Here is a 20,843-nt window from a genome sequence, read left to right on the forward strand (position 1 = left end):
GGTGCCACCAAATGCCACCATTCCCCATGGGAGTGACATCCCAGCTGGGATCTCACCAAGCAGAGGAGCTGCTGGCCCCCTGCAGCTCCCAGTTTCCCTGGAGAGCCGTGGAGGTGTTTGAGCTTCAAAGAAAAGCCACATTTTGGCACGGGAAGCTCCTCAAAGGCTGCAGATCGTGTCCAGCTGGCTTGGACCCTGCTCGAAGTCCTAATGGTTTTCCATGGCCAGGCAAAGGACTCCTTCCAGGGGCTGGAGCCAGCCAGCTGCCTGCAGCCAAGGGGCAGTGGCTTCTCCAGATGTGGCCCCAGCAGTGACACTCCCTGGAACAGCCAGAGCTGCTTTCCTGGGTGAGCAGGGTGCAGCAGATTGCACTCTGCTGGGATGGAGGGGCCACAGTGACAAATCCCTGTCACTGCAATAGACCGGGTGGAGGGTGTCCAGCTGCTTCCCGTGTGAGGATTCCTGTCGGGAATGCCATGAATGTGTCCCTGATTTATTTCTCTCGACAGCCTACGGGGTTTTGACACTTCCCTCCTGGTTATCTGGCATTCCTCGGGCATGGCTGTGCCTGGGGACAGATGCAGTCTCCAGGCCAGGGAAGGGGGAAAGGCTCCAGGAAGCTGCAGCAGAGCTTTTGGCTGCTCCCAGCCCGGATTTCCAGGAGCACTCATGGAGTGCAGCTGTCGGGATTTGAGCTCTTCCTGCCCTCCACCACCGTGGGTGCTCCCACCCCGACGCAAAGGCAGGGAATTCTCCTGGCTCCATCGGTCGCTGCAGAGCTGGAGATGATGGATGACGGCGCAGAGGAAGGATAAACAGCGCTGACCCTGCGTGCGTGGGGGGCCGCTCGCTGACCCGGCCGAGCTCAGCTCAGCTTTTGGCCGGGGACTGCCCGTGTGCTCCCCCCGCAGCTCCCGGGGGATGAGGATCACGTTCCTTCCCGGCTCGGGGGAGCAGGATCCGAGCGAGCGGGAGCGGCCGGAGCCCCTCGCCCATGCCGCGACCCCGGCCCCGACCCCCGCTGTCCGCGGGCTCGGCCCCGGGGGCGTTGGGGCGAGCCGGGGGGGATGGGGGGCTCCAAGATGGGGGGCTCCAAGAGGGGATCCCGCCTTCCTTCCCGGGATGTCCCCTCTGGACACCACCGCTGCGAGACCCCGCTCCCCCCGGGATGCTGGTACTGGGGGGGGGGGGCCTCAACCCTGGACGGATTTTGGGTAAGATCTGATTGGCTCAGGACGGGGACGGCCGCTGCTTGGCCCCGCCCCTCGGGCTACTCCCCGTCCCGCCCCGCGGGGCCGGGGTCGCCCCGTCCGGTCCGTCCGGCTCCGCTCGGCTCCTCCCGCTCGGCTCCGTCCGGCGCTCCCGTGGCCGCCGTGGGGATGCGGGTGGTGGCGGCGCTGCTGGCGGCGGTGCTGGCCCTGGGGGCAGCCCTGCCCCGCCCGGGGCTGCTCCCGCACGGCCCGGCCCGCGGCGATGCCCGGCTCCGGCCCGGGGACGACGAGAGCTCTCCCGGGGTGCTGCTCCGCCGCGCCCTGCGCCTCTACGGCCGCGCCGCCCGCCGCCTCTACGTGAGTCCCGCTGGCCCCACTCCCTTCTCCTTCCCTGCTCTCCTTCCCTCCGGCCGCTCTTACTCCCTACCCCTCTTCCTCCTCTCCATCATGTCCCTCTGTCCCTCCATCTTCACTCCGTCCATCTCTCCACCCTGTGTCTCTCCCTCCTTCCAGCCCTGTCTCTCTCCATCTTCCCACTCTGCTTCTCTCCATCCTTCTGTCCCACCATCCCTCATTCCCTCTGACTTTTCACCCCTCCATCTTTCCATCCTTCCTCCCACTCACCCCCTTCCTCCCCTGCCTTTACACCCCCTCCTCCTCCTCCTGCCCGCCCCTGCCCCTCCATGTGCACCTTCGCTGTCCGCCGCACGTGTTTCATCCATCCATCCATCCATCCATCCATCCATCCATCCATCCATCCATCCATCCATCCATCCATCCCTCCATCCCTCCATCCCTCCATCCCTCCATTTCCCCCTTCCCGCGGTCTCCTGCCCGGTGTCTCCGGAGGAACAAGAGGGCTTTCTCCTCGGCTTTCTCCCCCGCAGCTGTTCCCCCGCCGCAGCGGCTGCAGCTGGGATGGCCCCCGAGCCGCAGCTCCCTGGGGGATGGAGAAGCCCGAGGTCTTTGTTTTCTGCCCGGGCCGGATGGGGCCACGCGGCCTCAGGGCTCTCACTGCACCGAGGAGGGGGGGACAGGGCAAGGGGACCGGCAGTGGTGGCACCTCTGCAGCTCCTGAGCACCCTGCACCGCTCTCCCCGCAGGTGGGGACCAACGGGGCCACGCGGCCTCAGGGCTCTCACTGCACCGAGGAGGGGGGGACAGGGCAAGGGGACCGGCAGTGGTGGCACCTCTGCAGCTCCTGAGCACCCTGCACCGCTCTCCCCGCAGGTGGGGACCAACGGGGTCATCTCCAGCCAGGATTTCCCCAGGGAGACCCAGTACGTGGATGACGATTTCCCCACAGACTTCCCCGTCATCGCCCCCTTCCTGGCCGACCTGGACACCTCTGGGGACAGAGGGAACATCTACTACCGGCAGGATGACTCCAGGGACGTGCTGGACCAGGCTGTGGGATACATCCGGGCCGGGTTTCCCCGCTCTGCTGCCGCCTTCGTGCCCACCAATGCCTTCATTGCCACCTGGGAGGAGGTGGGCGCCTACCAGGAGCTCTCCCAGGACACCGAGCCCTCCACAAAGGTGAGGCCAAGGGGCTGAGCTTGGTTCCCATCCTACACATCATGGGAGGATGAGTTTCTCTTGTGTGGTACCCAAAATTTCTTTCTGAGCAGCTGGGTGGTGGCTCCATCCATCCATCCATCCTTGGGCGAGCACCAGGAGGAACGTGGAGCTTTCCCCCTCTGCTCAGAGCTCTGGCAGGGGTGGGGCTGTTGGCCAGAAGAGGTTTAGAGGTTGCCTTCATGGCTGGAGGTGCTTGAACAAGGACATGGAGTGACAGGACAAGAGAGAATTGTCCTGTCAATCCACGCCCATCGCTTGGATCAGATGTTAGGAAGGAATCCTTGGCTGTGAGGGAAGGGACGCCCTGGCACAGGGTGCTCAGAGCAGCTGTGGCTGCCCCTGGATCTCTGGAAGTGTCCAAGGCCAGGCTGGATGGGGCTTGGAGGACCCTGGGATGGTGGAAGGTGTCCCTGCCACGGCACGGGGAGGAATGGGATGAGTTTTAAGATCTCAACCCAAACCATTCCATGATTCTGATTCTTTTCAGACAAAGCTTTCCAGTGCTGGTGGCTCTGGCTTTGCAGGAGGGCAGAGGGTGGCTGGGGGCAGCTGGGGACCCTGGGTTAGGACACCCATTGTGCTCCTGACCTTTCCTGCTGGCTCGGGGTTGGTCCTTCCTCCTGCCCTGCGCTGATTGCGCTGCTGGTGAGCAACCAGCTCTGGAATTTCCACTGTGGGCTGATTTTGTGCCTGGAAAACAAGCTCAAAGGTGGTCTGCTAGCTCGGGGGCTGACCTGTGCTCTCCACCCACGGGGCTGATAAGGCTCCTGCGTGGGTGGACCTCCAGCACTGCCTGTCCCGGGCCATGAGCTGTCACATCAGGCTGATGACGTGCTGAGGAGGTGACAGCGATGCCCCTCCAAGGAGCTGAAAGGGATGAGCTGCACGAGGAAAACTCTGGCGATGGACACCCAGAGCTGGGTGGTGGGTGATGGGCTCTCCCCCAAAGCCCAGCAGCAGCCACCAGGTCCCCAAGGGCCACCAAGAGCCATCCCCCCACTCCAGGGCCCTTCAGTAGTGCCTTGCTGAGAGGGAAGCCAAGCAAGGCAAGAAGCTGAGGTTTGGAAGGAGACAAGGCACATTTTTTCCTCTCATTTAAAAGTTGGGAAAACAGCTGAAGAGATGCCATCAGGGGCCTCACAGCGACCTCGTGGCCATCGAAAACGCAGCCTCCTCTTCTTTTCTCTTCCCCGTTGTGGTTTTTTTCCCCCCTCTGTGAAGTTTTGGATCAGGCTTTAAAATGAAGCTGGTCTTGTTTGGAAACGAGGAGCTCCAGGGAAAGCTCCTGAAATGCAGCTTGTGCCTGTGCTTTGCTGAGCTCCCCCTTCGCCAAAACTGCTAAAAATCTCCCCAAACACCACTTTTTTTTTTTTTCCCCTGACCAAATGTGGTGTTTATGGAAACGCTGCCCTCCTGCTGCTCAGAACCAGGACTGACTCCAAAGCCTTTCCCCCTGCCCTGGAAAGCCACAGCTAATCCCTTTTGAGCCCCAAAAGTAGAAAACTGGGTTAAGATGGGGAGCAGAGGATCCCCAGACCCCCTCTTTGGGGGTCCTGCCTGGTGGGAGGTCTGGCAGTGCCGTGTCCCCTCCAACTCCTTGGGACATTCTCCTGGTCCCTGCAGTGACATTTTCCCGGGTTGCAGAAAGGGACAAGGCTGAGCCTGCTTCTGGAGGAGCAAAACTTGCCCTTTTGGGCTGGAATTTGCCCTTTGCAGCTCTTTGCTGGGGACTTCCCCCCTCCTTCCCTTCACCCCACCGTGCCAGCACATCGATGTCACCCAGCGTGTCCCCCCTGGCCACCCGCCCCGAGGCAGAATAAGTCCTGCAGCTGCTGCTGTGATTTGGCTGCGTGGGGGTGGAATCCAGCCCCGGGGGGAGGGAAGGGGGGTTATTCCACCCCCCTCCAGCTTTTTGGCCGCCTTTTCGGGGTCTCTGAATGCCCGAGTGTGTGACAGGCACAACAAGGCTCTTTATATCCCGCGGGGCTGCCAGGAAATCCAGCGATGCTCCGGGGGCCCTGCGCCCCAAAATCAGGGCGGGCGGAGCAGGGGGAGCCCCTAGCCTCCCTCCCTCTGCTCCAGGGGGTGAAACTGGGAATTTAATCGCTTTTCCTTCGCTCGGGCGCCGTTCCCGGTGGGAAGGGCTGCCGCTCCCTGCTCGGAGCGGGAGGAGCAGGAGCTCGGTGGGGTTGGTTTCTCGGTGGTATTGGAGCGGGTGGGATGCCGGGTGGCTCGGCGGGGCTGTGCCGGCTCCCGGGGTTGTGGCCGCGGTGCCGCTGCCTGGCACGGCCCCAAGGCTCGCAGGGCTGGCAGGGCAGGCGGCCAGCTTGCCTATAGCGGGATGTATGGGAAGCTGGGATGTTTTTTCCGGAGGAAACCGAGCTAAAATTGTTCTCAGGGACGAGCGGGGGGTGTGGGTTTTCCTCTGGTGCTGATGGGATGGAGCAGGGGGTGTCAGTGGGAGGACAGGAGTGAGGGGCTCCCAGTGCAGGGGATGCTCTTGGGACACCCTTGCACTCGGGAGTGGCCTGGCTGTGCCATGGGCTCCTAGGAGGATGCTGAGCGTCTTCCCAGGATGTGGCACTTTGGGTTTGGCTGGGCATGAGCAGCCCCAGCTCCTGCTCTTCCCCAGGAGGTCTCTGCAGGCTGATCGTGGAATGGTTTGGGTTGGAAGGGCCTTAAAGGACATCCAGTGCCACCCTGTGCCATGGGCAGGGACACTTTCCTCTATCCCAGGCTGCTCCAAGCCCTGTCCAGCCTGGCCTTGGGCACTTCCAGGGATGCAGGGACAGCCACAGCTTCTCTGGGCACCTTGTGCCAGGGCATCACCACCCTCCCAGCCAGGAATTCCCAATCTCCCATCCATCCCTGCCCTCTGGCACTGGGAGCCATTCCCTGGGTCCTGTCCCTCCATCCCTTGTCCCCAGTCCCTCTCCAGCTCTCCTGGAGCCCCTTCAGGCCCTGCCAGGGGCTCTGAGCTCTCCCTGGAGCCTTCTCCTCTCCAGGTGAGCACCCCCAGCTCTCCCAGCCTGGCTCCATGGAGGTGCTTTCTGTCTGAGGGCCCTTTTGGGGTGGTTGCATACCCTGTGGTGTGTGTGGGGCTGCCTCTCACATCCCTGCTCCCCTTCCTTCACTCCTCTGTTGTGTTCCTGCCCCTCTGACATCCATCTGCTCTCCCTTTGGCAGCTCAACACCTTCCAGGCAGTCATAGCCTACAACGATGAGGACACCTACACCATCTTCCTCTACCCCGAGGGTGGCCTCCAGTTCCTGGGGACACGACCCAAGGAATCCTACAACGTCCAGCTGGAGCTGCCAGCCAGGGTGGGCTTCAGCTGGGGGGACAGCGATGACCCCAAGAGGGACGGGCTCTTCCACAGCCTGGCCAGCAGCGAGCAGGCTCTGAGGAACCTGGAGAGGTGGGTGGAACCTGGGGGGCTGTGGGTGTGGGCAGGGGGAGCAGGGTCACCTTCCCCCAGCCCTGGAGCCTTTCAGAGCCTGGAAAAATTTGGGGAGTGACCTTGGGATGCTGGGTTGTATCAGGGGCTCAGCCCCACATGCACAGCAGCTGTATTGGGGTCCTGGAAGGGTGCTGCCACCTTTGGGGTGGCTTTTCCAGCATGGCTGTGATGACATTCATGTGTGCTTTGTCCACAGGGAGAGCAACACGGGAATCCCTGGCGTGTGGGTTTTCCACGTGGGCAGCACGGAGCACGTGGAGCCGGGGGGTGGCCAGGGAGCTGCTCCTGCTGTGCCTCAGAGCCCCCCTGAGCACCCCAACCCTGGCACCGCCAGCTACCCCCACCCTCTCTCCAGCCACACACCCATGGCCCAGCGTCCCAGCCACGGGTCCCACGGTGGCCCGGTGCTCCTGGGCTTTGTCCCCGGGAGGAGGGACACCCAGGAGCGGAGCCGCTGGCTGCAGCCCAGAGGGGATGGTGGCACCGGGCAGAGCTTCTCTGCCAACCCCTCCTCCTACAGCTCGGGCCAGCACGGCGTGGGCGTGGAGGAGGACGTGCATTTCAACCCCGACGGTGAGCGGGGACAATGACCCAGTGGGGACAGTGACCGAGTGGGGGTGGCTCCCTAAAAGAGGCCCCTGGCTGGAATTTCACCCCGTCCCAAGGGCTGGTGCTGGAGGAGCTGCTCCTGCAAAGCTGCTGCCCTTGCAGCTCCTCCTCTCAGCCCCATCCTGCAGCCAAGGGGCTGCTGGAGCCGCACAGCCCTGCCCGCCGGGCGTGCCAAGGGGAAGGAGGGAGGTCTGGAGCTTGGGATGGGGTGGGAAGCTCAGGGGACAGGTCCCAGAATTGGCCTTGCCACCCTCCCCGCCACCGAGCCAGCTGTGGAGCCGCCGTGGCACGTGCCCGAGGGAGCAGAGCCCTGTCCCAGCCAACTGTCTCCCAAAAATACCGTCAGGAATTTGATCCCGTGCCCTCTGTCAGATCTGCCTGAAATCAGGCAACAGGTTCCAAACCCTCCACCAGCCCTCTGCATCCCGGGTGACTCCCTTGGGAACCACCACTGCCAGCTGGCTCGTTTCCAGGCGTTGCTTTTGGGGGCCAAGAAGGCAAAACACCCACCCGGTGTGAAGGGTGGCTTTGTCACCGTGTCCCCAAGCTTTCCCCCTTGTCCCCAGTGTTCACCTACAGCGCAGCCAGCAAGGAGACGTGTGCCCAACACCACGGGAGCTGCTCCCCTCACGCCTTCTGCACCGACTACGCCGCCGGCTTCTGCTGCCACTGCCGGGCCACCTTCTACGGGAACGGGCGGCAGTGCCTGCCCGAAGGTACGCGGGGCGGGCGGCGGGCATGGGCAGCCCGCGTGCCTGGGTGGCCGCTGCCAGGGGTGCCCATCTCCCCACCCAGGCGCCGTGCATCGCCTCAACGGGAAGGTGAGCGGGAGCCTGAGGGTGGGACGGGCGTCCGTCCGCTTCCAGGACGTGGACCTGCACGCCTACATCGTGGGCAGCGACGGCAGAGCCTACACGGCCATCAGCGGCGTGCCCCAGCCCGCCGCCCGTGCCCTGCTGCCCCTGCTGCCCCTCGGGGGGCTCTTCGCCTGGCTCTTCGCCCTGGAGGAGCCTGGCTCTGAGAACGGCTTCAGCATCACCGGTGAGAGGGGATTTGGGAGGTGCCGTCGCTCCGAGGGGTGTGGCTGCTTGGGGCGGGTGGGGGATCAGGGGACAGGGCAGCTCTGTGGTTTCCCCAGTCCCGCTCACCTCTCGCTGTGACATCCCATGCTGGAGTAGCTGGCAAGGGTGCTTTGGGGTTGTCCCTACAAGTGGTGCCCGTTCCTTTTTCCTGCCCAGGCGCTGAATTCACCCAGAGCCTGGAGGTGACATTTTACCCCGGCGGGGAGACGGTCCAAGTCACTCAGACAGCCGAGGGCCTGGGGCCGGACAACTATTTAAGCCTCAGGACACACATCCAGGGTGAGGTCCCATTCCTGCCAGAGAACGTCACTGTCCACATCACTCCCTACAAGGAGCTCTACTCCTACTCCAGCTCAGGTAAGACCTGTGCTCACCTGCCTTCAGTCCCCTACACACCACCCCTGAACGCCCGACAGCACCCGAGCCACATCTATGCTGACACCATTTTTCCCACATCCCGCCGGGTTCTCCCTGCCATCCGGCAGCCGTGACATCCTCAGGCCAGCGGGAATACGTGGTGGCCGCGGGCACCGCCAACCAGACCTTGTCCTACCGCCTGCGCCAGAACGTCACCTTCTCGGGCTGCCCGCACTCGCGGCTGCCGGCGCGGCAGCGGCTCTCGGTGGCGCGCGCCTTCGCCCTCTTCGACAGCCACGAGCACGTCCTGCGCTACGCCCTGGCCGCCCGCATCGGCCCGGCACGAGGTGAGCGCCAGCACCCACCCCCGGGTGCCAATCCGTGTGCCAACCCAGGGTGCCGGCCCCAAGCGGGGATGCCGCCGTCTTCCCAAAGCTGGCTTTGCCCAAAATCTGCCAAAAAGGAGGGGTTTTCCAGAAGTTTGAGTGCAGCGCTGCCGGCGTGGTGGGGGTGGCACGGCCGTGGTTCCCTGCATGGTGCTGCAGCGCAGTGGTGATGCCTGCATCGGGTGTAAGTGGGGATGGTCACTCCCTGTGTCTCCCAGATCTTTTATTCTCCCCAACATCCCTGTATGCCCGCAGACGATGCCGAGAATCCCGGGGTGAGCCCGTGCCACGATGGCAGCCACACGTGCGAGGCACCGGCGCGCTGCCAGCCCGGCGTGGGCACCGAGTACACGTGCGAGTGCCCGGCCGGGTACCGCAGAGATGGACGAGGCTGCCGAGGTCAGCGGGGCTGGGGGGGAGTTCTGGTGCCCACAGAGCTTCACCAAGCACAGGGATGCATCATGGAGGGAAACTGAGGCAGGCTGCTGGAGGAAGAGCTCCAGGAGCAGATGAAAAAGAGGAGGGGAAAAAAAGGAGATACAGGAAAAAAGCAAAACCAGTTGAAAAATAATTTCTGCATTTCATAAATCCAGGCAGCTTTGTTGTTGCTTTGCTATCACTCCAAAATTCCACGTTGCAAATTTGTCTTCCAATTTTAGAGTCCCTTTCCACAAGAAGTTGTCCAGTGCCAGTGAGTTGCACTGCACAGTGATGCTGGTGAGGAATTCGAGGATCCTGCCTTTCAATAAGGAACAGGTTTCCCTCTCCTAAAATCCCAGGTTAAGTGACCAATCTAATCACTTAATTTCAGGACAAGGAAACCAAGTTTTAAACCACAAATAGTTGAGAATATTGGTGTGCCTTGAACAAATGCTTCTTTGTCACAACTATACACCAAAAGCGATCTTGTTCTTTATTCCCTTCTATTTTGAGCTGATTAGAAAGTTAATTCCGTAGTTGATTAAGTTCAGTGACAGACATGAGATGGGCAGCGTGGGGCAGGATATTCCCTGTCAGACCACGAGCAGCCAGGCCATGAAGATGGGGGTGTCCCACCACCATCGGGGTGCCTGGTGTCTCCTCCTTTCCCCAGATGTGGATGAGTGCACCGAAGGCCTGGGTCAGTGCGGGCCCTTCTCCGTGTGCCTGAACGCGCCGGGCAGTTACCGCTGCGAGTGCCGCGGCGGCTACCAGCCAGCGGGGGACGGGCAGGCGTGTGTGCGTAAGTGCTGACCCCAGCCGGGGTGTTCCCCACTCCCGTGCCCCACGGATGTGCCCTGAGCACCCCTCCCCTGTCCCCACAGCGCTGGCACCACCGAGTGACCCCTGCGAGGACGGGCGGCACCCCTGCGCTCCGGGGGACCGGGCGCGGTGCCTGTCCCGCGGTGACGGCCGCGCCTCCTGCGAGTGCCTCCCCGGCTACACCGGCGACGGCATCCACTGCTCAGGTAAGGTGGGCACGGGAGGGACCCCACACCGCAGCTCTCGGGGTGTCCCTGTCCCCGCTGATCCCGTCTTCCCCCTGCACAGACGTGGATGAGTGTGCTGAAAGCCCGTGTCACCCGGCCGCCGTCTGCTACAACACCCCGGGCTCCTTCTCCTGCCGCTGCCGGCCCGGCTACGCGGGCGACGGCTTCCAGTGCACATACGGTGAGGTGCCCGCTCAGCCCCGTGCCCTCTCCTCCTGGCACAGCTTCCCCAGCCTCACTCTCCTCTTTCCTGGCTTTCCAGCGGCGGAGGGGAACCCGCAGCGTCTCACGCCCTGCCAGCACGAGCGGATGTACCCGCGGGAGGTGCCACCCCTGGGTGACGGCCACGTGCCCCAGTGTGATGAGCAGGGCCGGTACCGGCCCCTGCAGTGCCACGGCAGCTCTGGGCACTGCTGGTGCGTGGATGCTGCTGGACAGGAGATCGCTGGCACCCGGACTGCACCGGGCACCACCCCGCCGCGCTGCGGGAGCCCAGGTCAGTGACACCCTCCGGGGGTGAGGGGAGCAGGGTGGGGTCCTTGAGCATCTGGGTGGTGTCTCAGTGGCTTCCCACTTTGGCCCAGCTGCCAGCAGTGTGGGGACAATGAGGCCACAGCTAGTGGAGGGGAGCCATAAACTAAACAGTCATAAATTAAAACCTGAGAAATTTCACCTCAGCATGAGGGAGAATTTCCCAGTGCTGAGGGTGGCAGAGCCCTGGAGGAGCTGCCCAGGGAGAGTGTGGAGTCTCCCTCTCTGGAGATATTCCAAACCCACCTGGACACATTCCTGTGTCACCTTCTCCAGGTGACCCTGCCTTGGCAGGGAGGTTGGACTGGAGGATCTCCACAGGTCCCTTCCAACCCTAAGGATTCTGTGACTCTGTGACCTTCTGCCCAACCACTGATCTGGGGCTTCACTGAGGGCAGGGTGCTGTCAAGTGGGTGCATGGAGGGGCTCTTGGGTGTTTAGGGTGTCCTGGCCCATTGGGTCACAGTGGCTGTGGCCATTGGGCCACCTCCTGTGTCAACTTATGATGGAGGCAACAGCTGTGGGGTGTCGAGGGGGCTGGAGTGGGGCAGCCCCAGACCAAGGGGTGCTGGTAGACAGGGGAGAAGTGATGCCAAGGTGCCAAGTGGCTCCACAAGAGCTGGTGGCACCCCCTGAGGCCGGGCTGGGGGCGTTTGCTGCCAGCAGAGTCCATCCAGCAGCTGACGCCCTGCGAGCACGCGCGGATGTACCCGCGGGAGGTGCCACCAGGGCCGTCACCCGTGGGCGATGGCCACGTGCCCCAGTGTGACGAGCAGGGCCGGTACCGGCCCCTGCAGTGCCACAGCAGCTCCGGGCACTGCTGGTGCGTGGACGCCGCCGGACAGGAGATCGCCGGCACCCGGACGGCACCGGGCACCACCCCGCCACGCTGCGGGAGCCCAGGTCAGTGACACCCTCCAGGGGGGCACAGCCAGCAGGGACAGGGGGACACAGGGCTCTGCTAAGCCCTGAGTGCCCCGAATAGGGTGGTGACTGTCGCCCTCCCGTGCCAGAGCCCACGGAGAGGCCCCCCAGCATGTGCGAGCGCTGGCGGCAGAGTTTGCTGGAGCACTACGGGGGCAGCCCCCGCGGGGACCAGTACGTGCCACAGTGTGACCCCAGCGGGGACTTCACCCCGCTGCAGTGCCACGGCGACAGCGGCTACTGCTGGTGCGTGGAGCAGAGCGGCAGGGAGATCCCAGGGACGCGCTCCGAGCCCGGCACCACCCCGCCCTGTAAGAGCCCAGCGCCCCAAAGTCACCCTGGGCACCGGGAGTCCTCACGGCTCCGGGCATGGAGCCGAGGGGACGATGCTGTCTGAGCCATCTCTGTCCCCTCCGACCTGCCAGGTCTGCCCAGCGTCGCCCCGCCCAGCGTCCGGCCCGAGCCCCGGCCTGATGTGTCCCCACCGGCCACGGGGACATTCCTGCTCTACGCCCAGGGCCAGCAGATTGGCTACCTGCCCCTGAACGGCACCCGGCTGCACAAGGAGGCGGCCAAGACCCTGCTCTCCCTGCATGTACGGTATCCGTGGGGTGGGCGTGGGGTGCAGCAGCACCCAGGGGGTTTGGGACAGGCTGGGGCTGCCACTCGGTGGTTTCACCTCTCTCTGAAGCTCCTGTCAGGATTTGAGGGGTCACCTCTTGAGGGTTGATGCTGGTGTTTGGGGACATTGGCTGTGCTGGCTGCCTTGGTGGCACTTTGGACAAGTGATGAGGGGGAGTGGCTCCCCAATGATGGAGGGCAGGGTTAGATGGGGTATTGGGATGAAATTATTGACTGGGGATGGGGAGGCCCTGGCACAGGTTGCTCAGAGAAACTGTGGCTGCCCCATTCCTGGAAGTGTCCCAGATCTGGTTGGAGCAGCCTGGGATAGTGGAAGGTGTCCCTGCCCATGGCAGGGGTGGAACTGAATGATCTTTAAGATTCCTTCTAACCCAAGCCATTCTGGGATTCTATGGATTCTATTTTCACCTCCCTCCAGCCATCCCCAGCAGAGAGACAGGTCCTAGAGAGGTCCCAGACCTGGGTCTGCTCACAAAGGTGCTCCCAGAGCTCTCCAGGGTTGGTCTCAGCACAGACTTCCAGCTGCAGGGCTGGCCTTTTTTCCTTCCTTGGATTCCCCTTGGAGCATGGCCATGTGCCTCTCCAGCCAGGCCAGACCAAGGCAGAGGAACGCTGAAATCCGGGCCAGGACCCTCCCTGCACCCTGGGGAAGTGAAGGACCTTGCCAAGTATTCCCTCTCCCCATCCTGAAGGTCATTCCCCGGGCTGGCTTCGCTCTTGGAGCACCCTCTCCTTCAGGCAAAGGGTTCAAATCCATCTGGATGTGGGTGTGAGCTGGCCTAAAATCCTCTGCTGGGGGATTCAGCTGGGAGGATGTAGAGGGAACAGAGCAGAGTTTTGCTGGGGAAAATGAGATTTGAGTGTCATTCCCCACTTGCAGAGTGTCCCAGGCAGCTCTCTGTGCCAGCTGATGGGTTGAGGATTCTCCCTGAAACCTCAACATGTCCCAGGCAGCTCTCAGTGCCAGCTGATGGGTTGAGGTTTCTCCCTGAGCCTCCTGGCAGGATCTCACCCCGTTTTTCCATCCTCTCCTGACCCTGGCAGGGCTCCATCGTGGTGGGGATTGACTATGACTGCCGGGAGAGGATGATCTACTGGACTGACGTGGCCGGCCGGAGCATCAGCCGGGCGGGCCTGGAGCCAGGCTCTGAGCCAGAGACCATCATCAGCTCAGGTGTGCTCCTGTCCCCAGGATTTATTAGAAAATATGGATACTGATCTAGTACTGATATCCAACTGTGATGGACAAAGACTCTCTGACAGTTTAGAGTTAGAAGTGTGTGTTTATTATGGGATAGCTCCCAAACACACACCCCAATTTACAGGTGATCACAGAACCCTTTTATCTGTACAGGTACTGAGTACCCAAAATACAAACCCATGTTCATACCTTTGGTACATCCCATTCCCAGTATGGATATTGATCTGGTACCGATATCCAAACACTCTCTGACAGTTTAGAGTTAGAAGTGTGTGTTTATTATGGGATAGCTCCCAAACACACACCCCAATTTACAGGTGATCACAGAGCCCTTTCATCTCTAAGTGTGTAAGAGTACATAAGAGTGTCTCTAAGTATAGAAGAGTACTGAGTACCCAAAATACAAACCCATGTTCAAACCTTTGGCACATCCCATTCCCAGGGTAATCAGTTCCAAAGCTTTAAGCATGGGCAGTTTGTCCCTTGAAATGGGTCCCTGGTCCCTGTCATGGGGAGGGGTCCCAAAATGAGGAAGTAAATGAATTCCTCCTCTTTCTGCCCCTTCTGCCTTTTCAGTGCAAATCTGACAAATGAACCCTGGGTAGGACTCCCATTCCCTGACTTCAGTTGGGTTCAGAGCAGAGGAGCCCCACAATTGTCTGATGTTCCCAAAAGCCATTTGTCAGTTCCTAAATTCTTCATTACAAACCCAGCTCACCAAACGTTGTGCTGACAAGCAATCAGTTATTAGTTAACTGCTAACTCTTAACTTCATCAAGGCCTACCCATTTATTTTAATTAACTCCAATAAAGTTATCTCTAACTAAAATCTTAGCTCCTCTAGAATCTCTAAATTCCTTCAAGTCTGTGTCTCACCCAGTGTCACCTGCCCAGAGCTACATCTGCTCTTCCCATCCCAGCTCCGGGATCCTCCCATTGGTGCCTTATCAGGCTACCTAAAAACAGAGGCCAGACAAAATTAAGGCAATAAAAGCAGTTATATTTATATTTATTGAAGGGCCTTCTGGTACATTTCAGGCAGACAAAGCCCATCCAGGGGCTACACCCAAAAATGGACAGTTTTCACACTTTCATAAGTTTGGTCCATTTGCATATTGGGGGTTAATCTTCCAATTACAGCTTCAGGTAATGAAGTCATTTATAGGAATGTGCCCTCTGTTGACGGAGTGACAAAACTTTAAAAAGGAAATAAGCCCAGAAGTTTCTCTCCTCAATGAGGTGAAAAGACTTCTCATAGGACCTGGGGGACTTCACCTCAAACTTAAGGATAGACAATTGGACAGGAGCCAAGAAGTCCCACCTGGGCAATTGACTAGAAAAAGAAGAGAACAAAGAAACAAATCACTTTTGTGAGGTGTTTCACCCGGGGCAAGGACCTCCTACACCTGGCTCAGTTTTTCTCTGTAGGTAGTTCTGTTATTTTACCTTTCATTAAAACCTTTTTGTTTCCAACACTCCCACAGAAGCCATCCTGCTGATTTTATGCCTTCTGAGGTAGCTGAGCTATCTTGGGTGTGAAATAGATCTCCAAGAGCTTGTGAGACCTGGCTCGAGGAGACCCATATTTCATGATTCACCCCAAGTGCTGAATTTGCAGGCAAACCTGACATGGGAAGAGATGAGAATCTTGACTCCATGTTTCAGAAGGCTGATTTATTATTTTATGATCTATATTATATTAAAAGAAAATGATATATTAAAACTATACTAAAAGAATAGAAGAAAGGATTTCCTCACAAGGCTAGCAAGGAATAGAAAGGAATGATAATAAAATCTTGTGACTGACCAGATGTTCTGAGACAGCTGGACTGTGATTGGCCATTAATAAAAAACAACCAGATGAGACCAATCACAGATGCACCTGTTGCATTCCACAGCAGCAGATAATTATTGTTTACATTTCATTTCTGAGGCCTCTCAGCTTCTCAGGAGAAAAGATCCTAACCAAAGGATTTTTCATAAAATATGTCTGTGACACCCAAGTTTGCTCCCTCCCCAGCTCCCTTTGGTTTAAATCTCTTGGGGCCTGAGTCAGTGAGGTGTCCTTGAGGAATTGTGTCTGACCAAAATGGGAAAGCATCAGCTCACACTGTAGTTTAGAGTTGTACACTAAAGAATTACAGGATTAGAAATATATGAAAAATTTAAAAGCTCAAACCTTAAGGCATCACCATCCTTCACCTTTGGGCTGGAGATGCCTGAGGGCTCCCGGAGCAGCATTTCCCCATCATGAGCGTTTCCCCACCATCTCCCAGCAGGCCTGATCAGCCCCGAGGGCCTGGCCGTGGACCACCTGCGCCGGGCCATGTTCTGGACGGACAGCGGGCTGGACAGGATCGAGCGGGCGCGGCTGGACGGCTCCGAGCGCCGCGTGCTCTTCGACAGCGAGCTCGTCAACCCGCGCGCCATCGCCGTGGACCCCGTCCGAGGGTGAGCAGCACAAACCCCCCAGGGAGCTTGGGCTTTGGGCTTTGTCTTGGTTTGGAAAGCCAGGTGTTTGCTAAGGAAGGCAGGAGCCTCCCCTGAAATGGAAAATGCAAACCCCCTCCCTCCCAATTGCTATAAATTTGAAATTAAGGGGTTCTCAGGCAGAAAATAGGGAGCAGGAATAACAGTTCTTTAATAGGGAAGAAATAAAAGGATAAAATAAACTATGCAGTGAACTAAACCAACACTGCCAGAGCCAGAACACAGCCTGACACCCTGTGGGTCAGGGGGCTGGCAGCAGTCCCACTGGAATTGTGGCTCAGCCTTCCTGCAGCGCCAGGGCTGGTTCTGCTGGAGCAGGGATCCTGGAGAAGGGTGCAGTCTGCCTCTGAAGGTCCAGGGGCAGAGGCAGCTGCTGCTCCTCTGGGAAATCCAGTGGAGAAGCTGTGCTGGTGTTCCAGGATCTCCAGATTCTATCCGGGTAGGAATGCTTGGCTCCTCCCCCTGAGCTCACATCTCCCAGTGGGATGCTGTAGCTCTTATCAGCCATGCAGGAACATTCCATGGCCTCTTATCAGTAGAGGTCTCTCCAGTTGTGGAAGAGATATGGAAAACTGCCCAATGAACAGAATACAACTGCCACACAGATGGCAAATAGAATACAATTCCCTTGGCAATCCAGAACAAAGGTGCAGAACTCAGCCATGCCAAGGCTCCTGTGGACACCCTGGGGGGGGCATTCCCTGGTTTTGGGAGACACAAGAAGTGATGCACAGCCTGCCTGGCAGTTCCCAGCCACAGGATACCTTAGCAAGCTCAGCTCTTAGGTGATATCAGCTCTTTAGTGGTTATCAGCTCGTTTGTGATTTCAGCTCTTTGGCTTGCTAAGTGCCTTGGGCAGACACAGGGAGAGAGAGGAGAAGGTTGTGTGAGGTACCACAGAGAAATCTTTATTTGCAGCCTCTGCAAAGGTCTCAGGGACAGCTCTTCTGCCGAGCTGGGCCAGAGTAGCCCTTTATATAGAGTACAGGAGTTTTAGGAATTGGCAGTAGTAAGGGTCGAGGTGAAAGTGACCTATAGTGTTACAGAGAGATAAGCAAGGGTCTGAAGGTGGAAAAAGGGGCTTCTTAGGCCCAGTCATCATGACCAGGCATTTCCTCTCTTAGGCTGCTGAAAGCCAGGGAGGCCTTGCAAGCTCTGTGCCTGCTACACTGAAGCTTCCCTCAAAAAGCTGTTAGACCCCGTTGGCTCCTTCCCCGGTTCCTATGTCTGTTCCTCTGTTCCTGAGCCATTCCTCCTGTGAGGGTACTGGTTTTGGGTTTCTCTGGGTCTGGATTGAAGGCACTTGAGACAGTAATTCATATTCAGACTCAGGTTTTTATTATTTCTTATCACTAAAACAGTCTCACTGCTGTGAGTTCTGCAGCTTTTCATTAGAAGGCACAAAATGGCCAACAATCTCTGGTTCCAAGGGCTTTTAAGACTAAACCATCCAATTAAGAGCTGACACCCAGATTGTTTTCCCTTTTAACCCAATAACTGATCCCACAGAGCCCACAATGGGGACTTTTCTGCCCAATTACAAAATGCCACCCAAACCCCTGGAGGAGGAAACATTAAGAAGAAACCCAGGATGACACCCTGTGCCCTCCACCTTGCTTCCATCCACAACATCCTAAAAATCCCAAAACCTCAATTTCTCACCCAGTGACACACCTACACTACTCTCTATAATCTATTTCACACTTGTGTGGGTTCCAGTCTGTCTTGAAGTCTGGGAAACTTTCTCCATGAATGAGGGTCAAAGTCAGTGCTCCTGTGGGGGTCAGGGCACCCCAGAGCAGACAGGGAAATATTCCCAGTGCCCTGGGTTTCCACATCCTCCCTATTCCCTGACTGGCCCTCATCTTTGTACTGCCCTGGGACCAGGGTCACCCCCCAGGCCCCTGGGCACAGGGAAACTCAGACTCTCCATGTGTGGGTGCTGGGACCTGACCATCTCTCCACGGGGCTGAATCAAACATCTGTGCATGTTATGCAAAGGTCCTTTTTGCTTCCTTACCCTGGACTATGCTAGCAGCAATTCCGCCTGCTGCGGGCCCCGTCCTGACCTTGTCCTGTAGGAGGGATTGGCTCTGCTCCCCAGCCCCTCTTTTATTGAATTATTCGAGATCTGCAGTTTCAGTATCAGGATGTAGTTTATTTTGAAGAGCTGTGCCTCCAGGGTGCTGTTGGGATACAAAATGTGCTGCTCCTCAGACTCGCCCTCATCGAGGAGCCGCAGTTTGGGTCATAAACATGTCTGATATTGCTCTGCTTTGTTTGGAGAGGTTTTTTCCTAATCAAATAAAGATGGTTCAGGCACTGATAAGGGAAAAACCAGGCCTTGCTCCTGGCAAGAACCAGGATAATCTCCCAGCACTCCTTACTCTTGTGCCCTGTTTGTGCATTATTTCCCAAGCAACCTTTACTGGACGGACTGGAATCGCGAAGCTCCCAAAATCGAAACTTCCACTGTCAATGGAGCCAACAGGAGGGTTCTGGTGCACACAGACATTGGTTTGCCCAATGGCCTGACTTTTGACCCCTTCTCCAAGCTGCTGTGCTGGGCAGATGCAGGTAATGTCCCCAGGGATGGAGCAGAGAAGGTCACACTGAGCCTCAAGGGAAAATCCTGGGTGTCTTCAGCCCAGTGCTACCTGTGGGCTCCAGTGCTGTGCCAGACTGGATTTTAGGAAATATTTCTCCATAGAAAATGTTGTTGCTCAGGGCAGTGCTAGAGTCCTTGTTCCTGGAGGGATTTAAAAGCTGTGTGGATGTGGCACGTGGGGACATGGAGCAGTGGTGGCCTTGGCAGTGCTGGGAATGGCTGGATTTGGTCTTAGGGAATTTTTCCAACCCTGAATTTTTTTATTCTACATCTTCAGGCTGAAAAGCTGTTTCAAAATGTAATAAATCAGGGAAAGGCCCTTCCCCCAGAGGGTGCTGGGCACTGGCCAGGCTCCCCAGGGAATGGGCACGGCCTCAAGGCTGCCAGAGCTCCAGGACGCTCCCAGGGATGCCCAGGGTGGGATTGTTGGGGTGTCCTGTGATCCTTTGTGAAATACAAAGAACATATTTGGTGTGGCATTTCCAGTGGGATGGGAAATATGTTGTGTTGGAACAGGCACCAAGCACCTGGAATGCACATTCCCCGACGGCACCGGCCGGCGCCTCATCCAGAGCAACCTCAACTACCCCTTCAGCATCATCAGCTACGCCAACCACTTCTACCACACGGACTGGAGACGGTGAGCAGGGAAAATCCCACCCCCTGCACGCCTGGCAATGCTCAGCTCCCTTCCCTGAGAGGAATCCCAGCCTGCTCCCAAATCCTGGAGCCTCCCCAGAGCTCTCCTGGATCTCTGAGCGTGGCTTCAGCAGCACCTGCTTGTAAATCTCAGCAAGGAGGAGTTGTTTAGACACAAGCCCAGCTCCCTGGGAGGGACAGAAACAGTGGTTTGGGGTTTGTTTTTTTTTTAAACTGAAACTTGGCTGAAGTCTCTGGATGGAGATTAGGTCCAAGGAAAGATCCTGTCCTCAGCCGTTCCCTTTGCCTCTCTTCCCGCTCCAGCTGGAAGCTCTCACAGCTCCCATCCAATCCTGGGTTACAACAAACACTTTAAGGCTTGCCACGCTTGGAGGAGACTCTCAGGGAGATAATCTCTCCTTGGAAGGCTCTTTTCTGTGGCTGCATCACCACAGAGAAATGCACTGACTGAGCTGGAGGAGGATTTTACAGGGCAGATTTCTTTCCACTTGTCCTGCAGGTGTTCAGAGCAAGCTTTTCAGCTGCCTGCTCTAAATAGGGGAAAAAGCCCCCCAAGTTTCAAAGGTGAATAAAACATTTCTTCTCCTTTTTTTCACCAGGGATGGGGTGATAGCTGTAAATAAAGAAACAGGCTCCTTCACTGATGAGTATCTCCCAGAGCAGCGATCCCACCTCTATGGAATCACAGCAGTTTATCCCTACTGCCCTGGAGGTAAAACCCACCCAAACCCCATCCCCTTGTGAATTCTGGTGGCTGCTGGGGGCCTGAAAAATCTCCACTTCACACTAAAACATCTCCATTTCTCCCCACAGCCAGGAAATAGTAACTCCATTTTCAAGGAAACGAGGATCTTTGCACCCAGAGGAATTTCAGACCCAGAGATCTGGCACTGCATACAAGGGGGGAGAAGTCCCTCACCAAGGCCAATGAAGTGCCCTGCTTTCCTGCAAAAAGATTTTCAAGTATTTTTTATAGTTATACCTCAAGACTTTACTACTGTATTTTTGTACCAAGTGGAAAATGCTGAGATACCACCAAAAAAAAAAAGTCCTGGGAAGCTCAAGCCATGACTCGAACTCTTGCTCATGCAAGATTTAAAATGTAGCTTTTCTTTTTTTACTCCAATGTTTTATTTTATTGGAAGAAGAATGGATTCATTTTTCATAGTTTTGACAATCTGACCAAGAGATCCTTTTCTCCAAAAATAAGAAATTAAGTGCCTGTGGGAAGCTGTGGATGCAGTTAATTACTGGGTCTAATTAACAAACAGCCCTGAAGACAGAGACTGTGTGTGCTCCAAAATCCTGCAGAAGAGGGATGGGATGTGGCAAAGGCATTGAAGATTTTCCAGAGGATGATTCTGTGTTTTCACCACTGCCTCCATGCATGTCTTTTAGTATTTATATTAGAAGAATATGCTAGAATTGATCTGTTCATGCTTGTTGGGTCCTCCAAGTGCCTTCCTAGATCTACCCAGTGTAGACCAATACATGTTCAGAAATACCAGTTACGTTGTAATGCTTCACTTTTTCTAGGTTACTTCAATAATTGAATAAAAAAGGTTGGTTTAAGTTGCCCTTTGGATTCAGTTTTTCACTATTTCAGTTGTAGGGGAATATTTCAGCGTGGG

At 57.4% G+C, this 20,843-nt stretch overlaps 1 protein-coding gene across 4 annotated transcripts; it reads left to right on the top strand.

Annotated features, from left to right (window-relative positions):
- Window positions 1-1,345: 1,345 nt before the first annotated feature.
- NID2 (nidogen 2) lies at window positions 1,346-20,784 on the top strand. Of its 4 annotated transcripts, none has more exons than XM_059850655.1 (22): window positions 1,346-1,568; window positions 2,442-2,750; window positions 5,979-6,211; window positions 6,450-6,826; window positions 7,429-7,578; window positions 7,658-7,903; window positions 8,101-8,301; window positions 8,430-8,648; window positions 8,943-9,086; window positions 9,781-9,909; window positions 9,992-10,135; window positions 10,218-10,337; window positions 10,419-10,652; window positions 11,351-11,590; window positions 11,701-11,922; window positions 12,037-12,206; window positions 13,298-13,427; window positions 15,731-15,905; window positions 18,364-18,521; window positions 19,069-19,192; window positions 19,812-19,924; window positions 20,026-20,784. In XM_059850655.1, exons 1-22 carry the CDS (start codon window positions 1,380-1,382, stop codon window positions 20,034-20,036), a joined length of 4,038 nt encoding a protein of 1,345 aa, XP_059706638.1. In that variant the 5' UTR covers window positions 1,346-1,379; the 3' UTR covers window positions 20,037-20,784. The 4 variants fall into 4 exon arrangements, with proteins under 4 accessions (XP_059706638.1, XP_059706639.1, XP_059706640.1 ...); XM_059850656.1 differs by having other exon boundaries at window positions 15,734-15,905; XM_059850657.1 differs by having other exon boundaries at window positions 11,354-11,590.
- Window positions 20,785-20,843: the final 59 nt, after the last annotated feature.

This window comes from Haemorhous mexicanus, chromosome 6, assembly GCF_027477595.1.
Source record: "Haemorhous mexicanus isolate bHaeMex1 chromosome 6, bHaeMex1.pri, whole genome shotgun sequence".
Classification (NCBI taxonomy): domain Eukaryota; kingdom Metazoa; phylum Chordata; class Aves; order Passeriformes; family Fringillidae; genus Haemorhous; species Haemorhous mexicanus.

What these genes read in the sequence shown, in the direction of transcription:
- NID2 (XM_059850655.1), top strand. Translation starts at nt 1,380, where the DNA reads ATGCGGGTGGTGGCGGCGCTGCTGGCGGCGGTGCTGGCCCTGGGGGCA. An exon ending in AGATGGACGAGGCTGCCGAG is followed by an intron (nt 9,087 to 9,780) that starts GTCAGCGGGGCT and finishes TCCTTTCCCCAG; the next exon opens with ATGTGGATGAGTGCACCGAA. An exon ending in TACCACACGGACTGGAGACG is followed by an intron (nt 19,193 to 19,811) that starts GTGAGCAGGGAA and finishes TTTTTTCACCAG; the next exon opens with GGATGGGGTGATAGCTGTAA.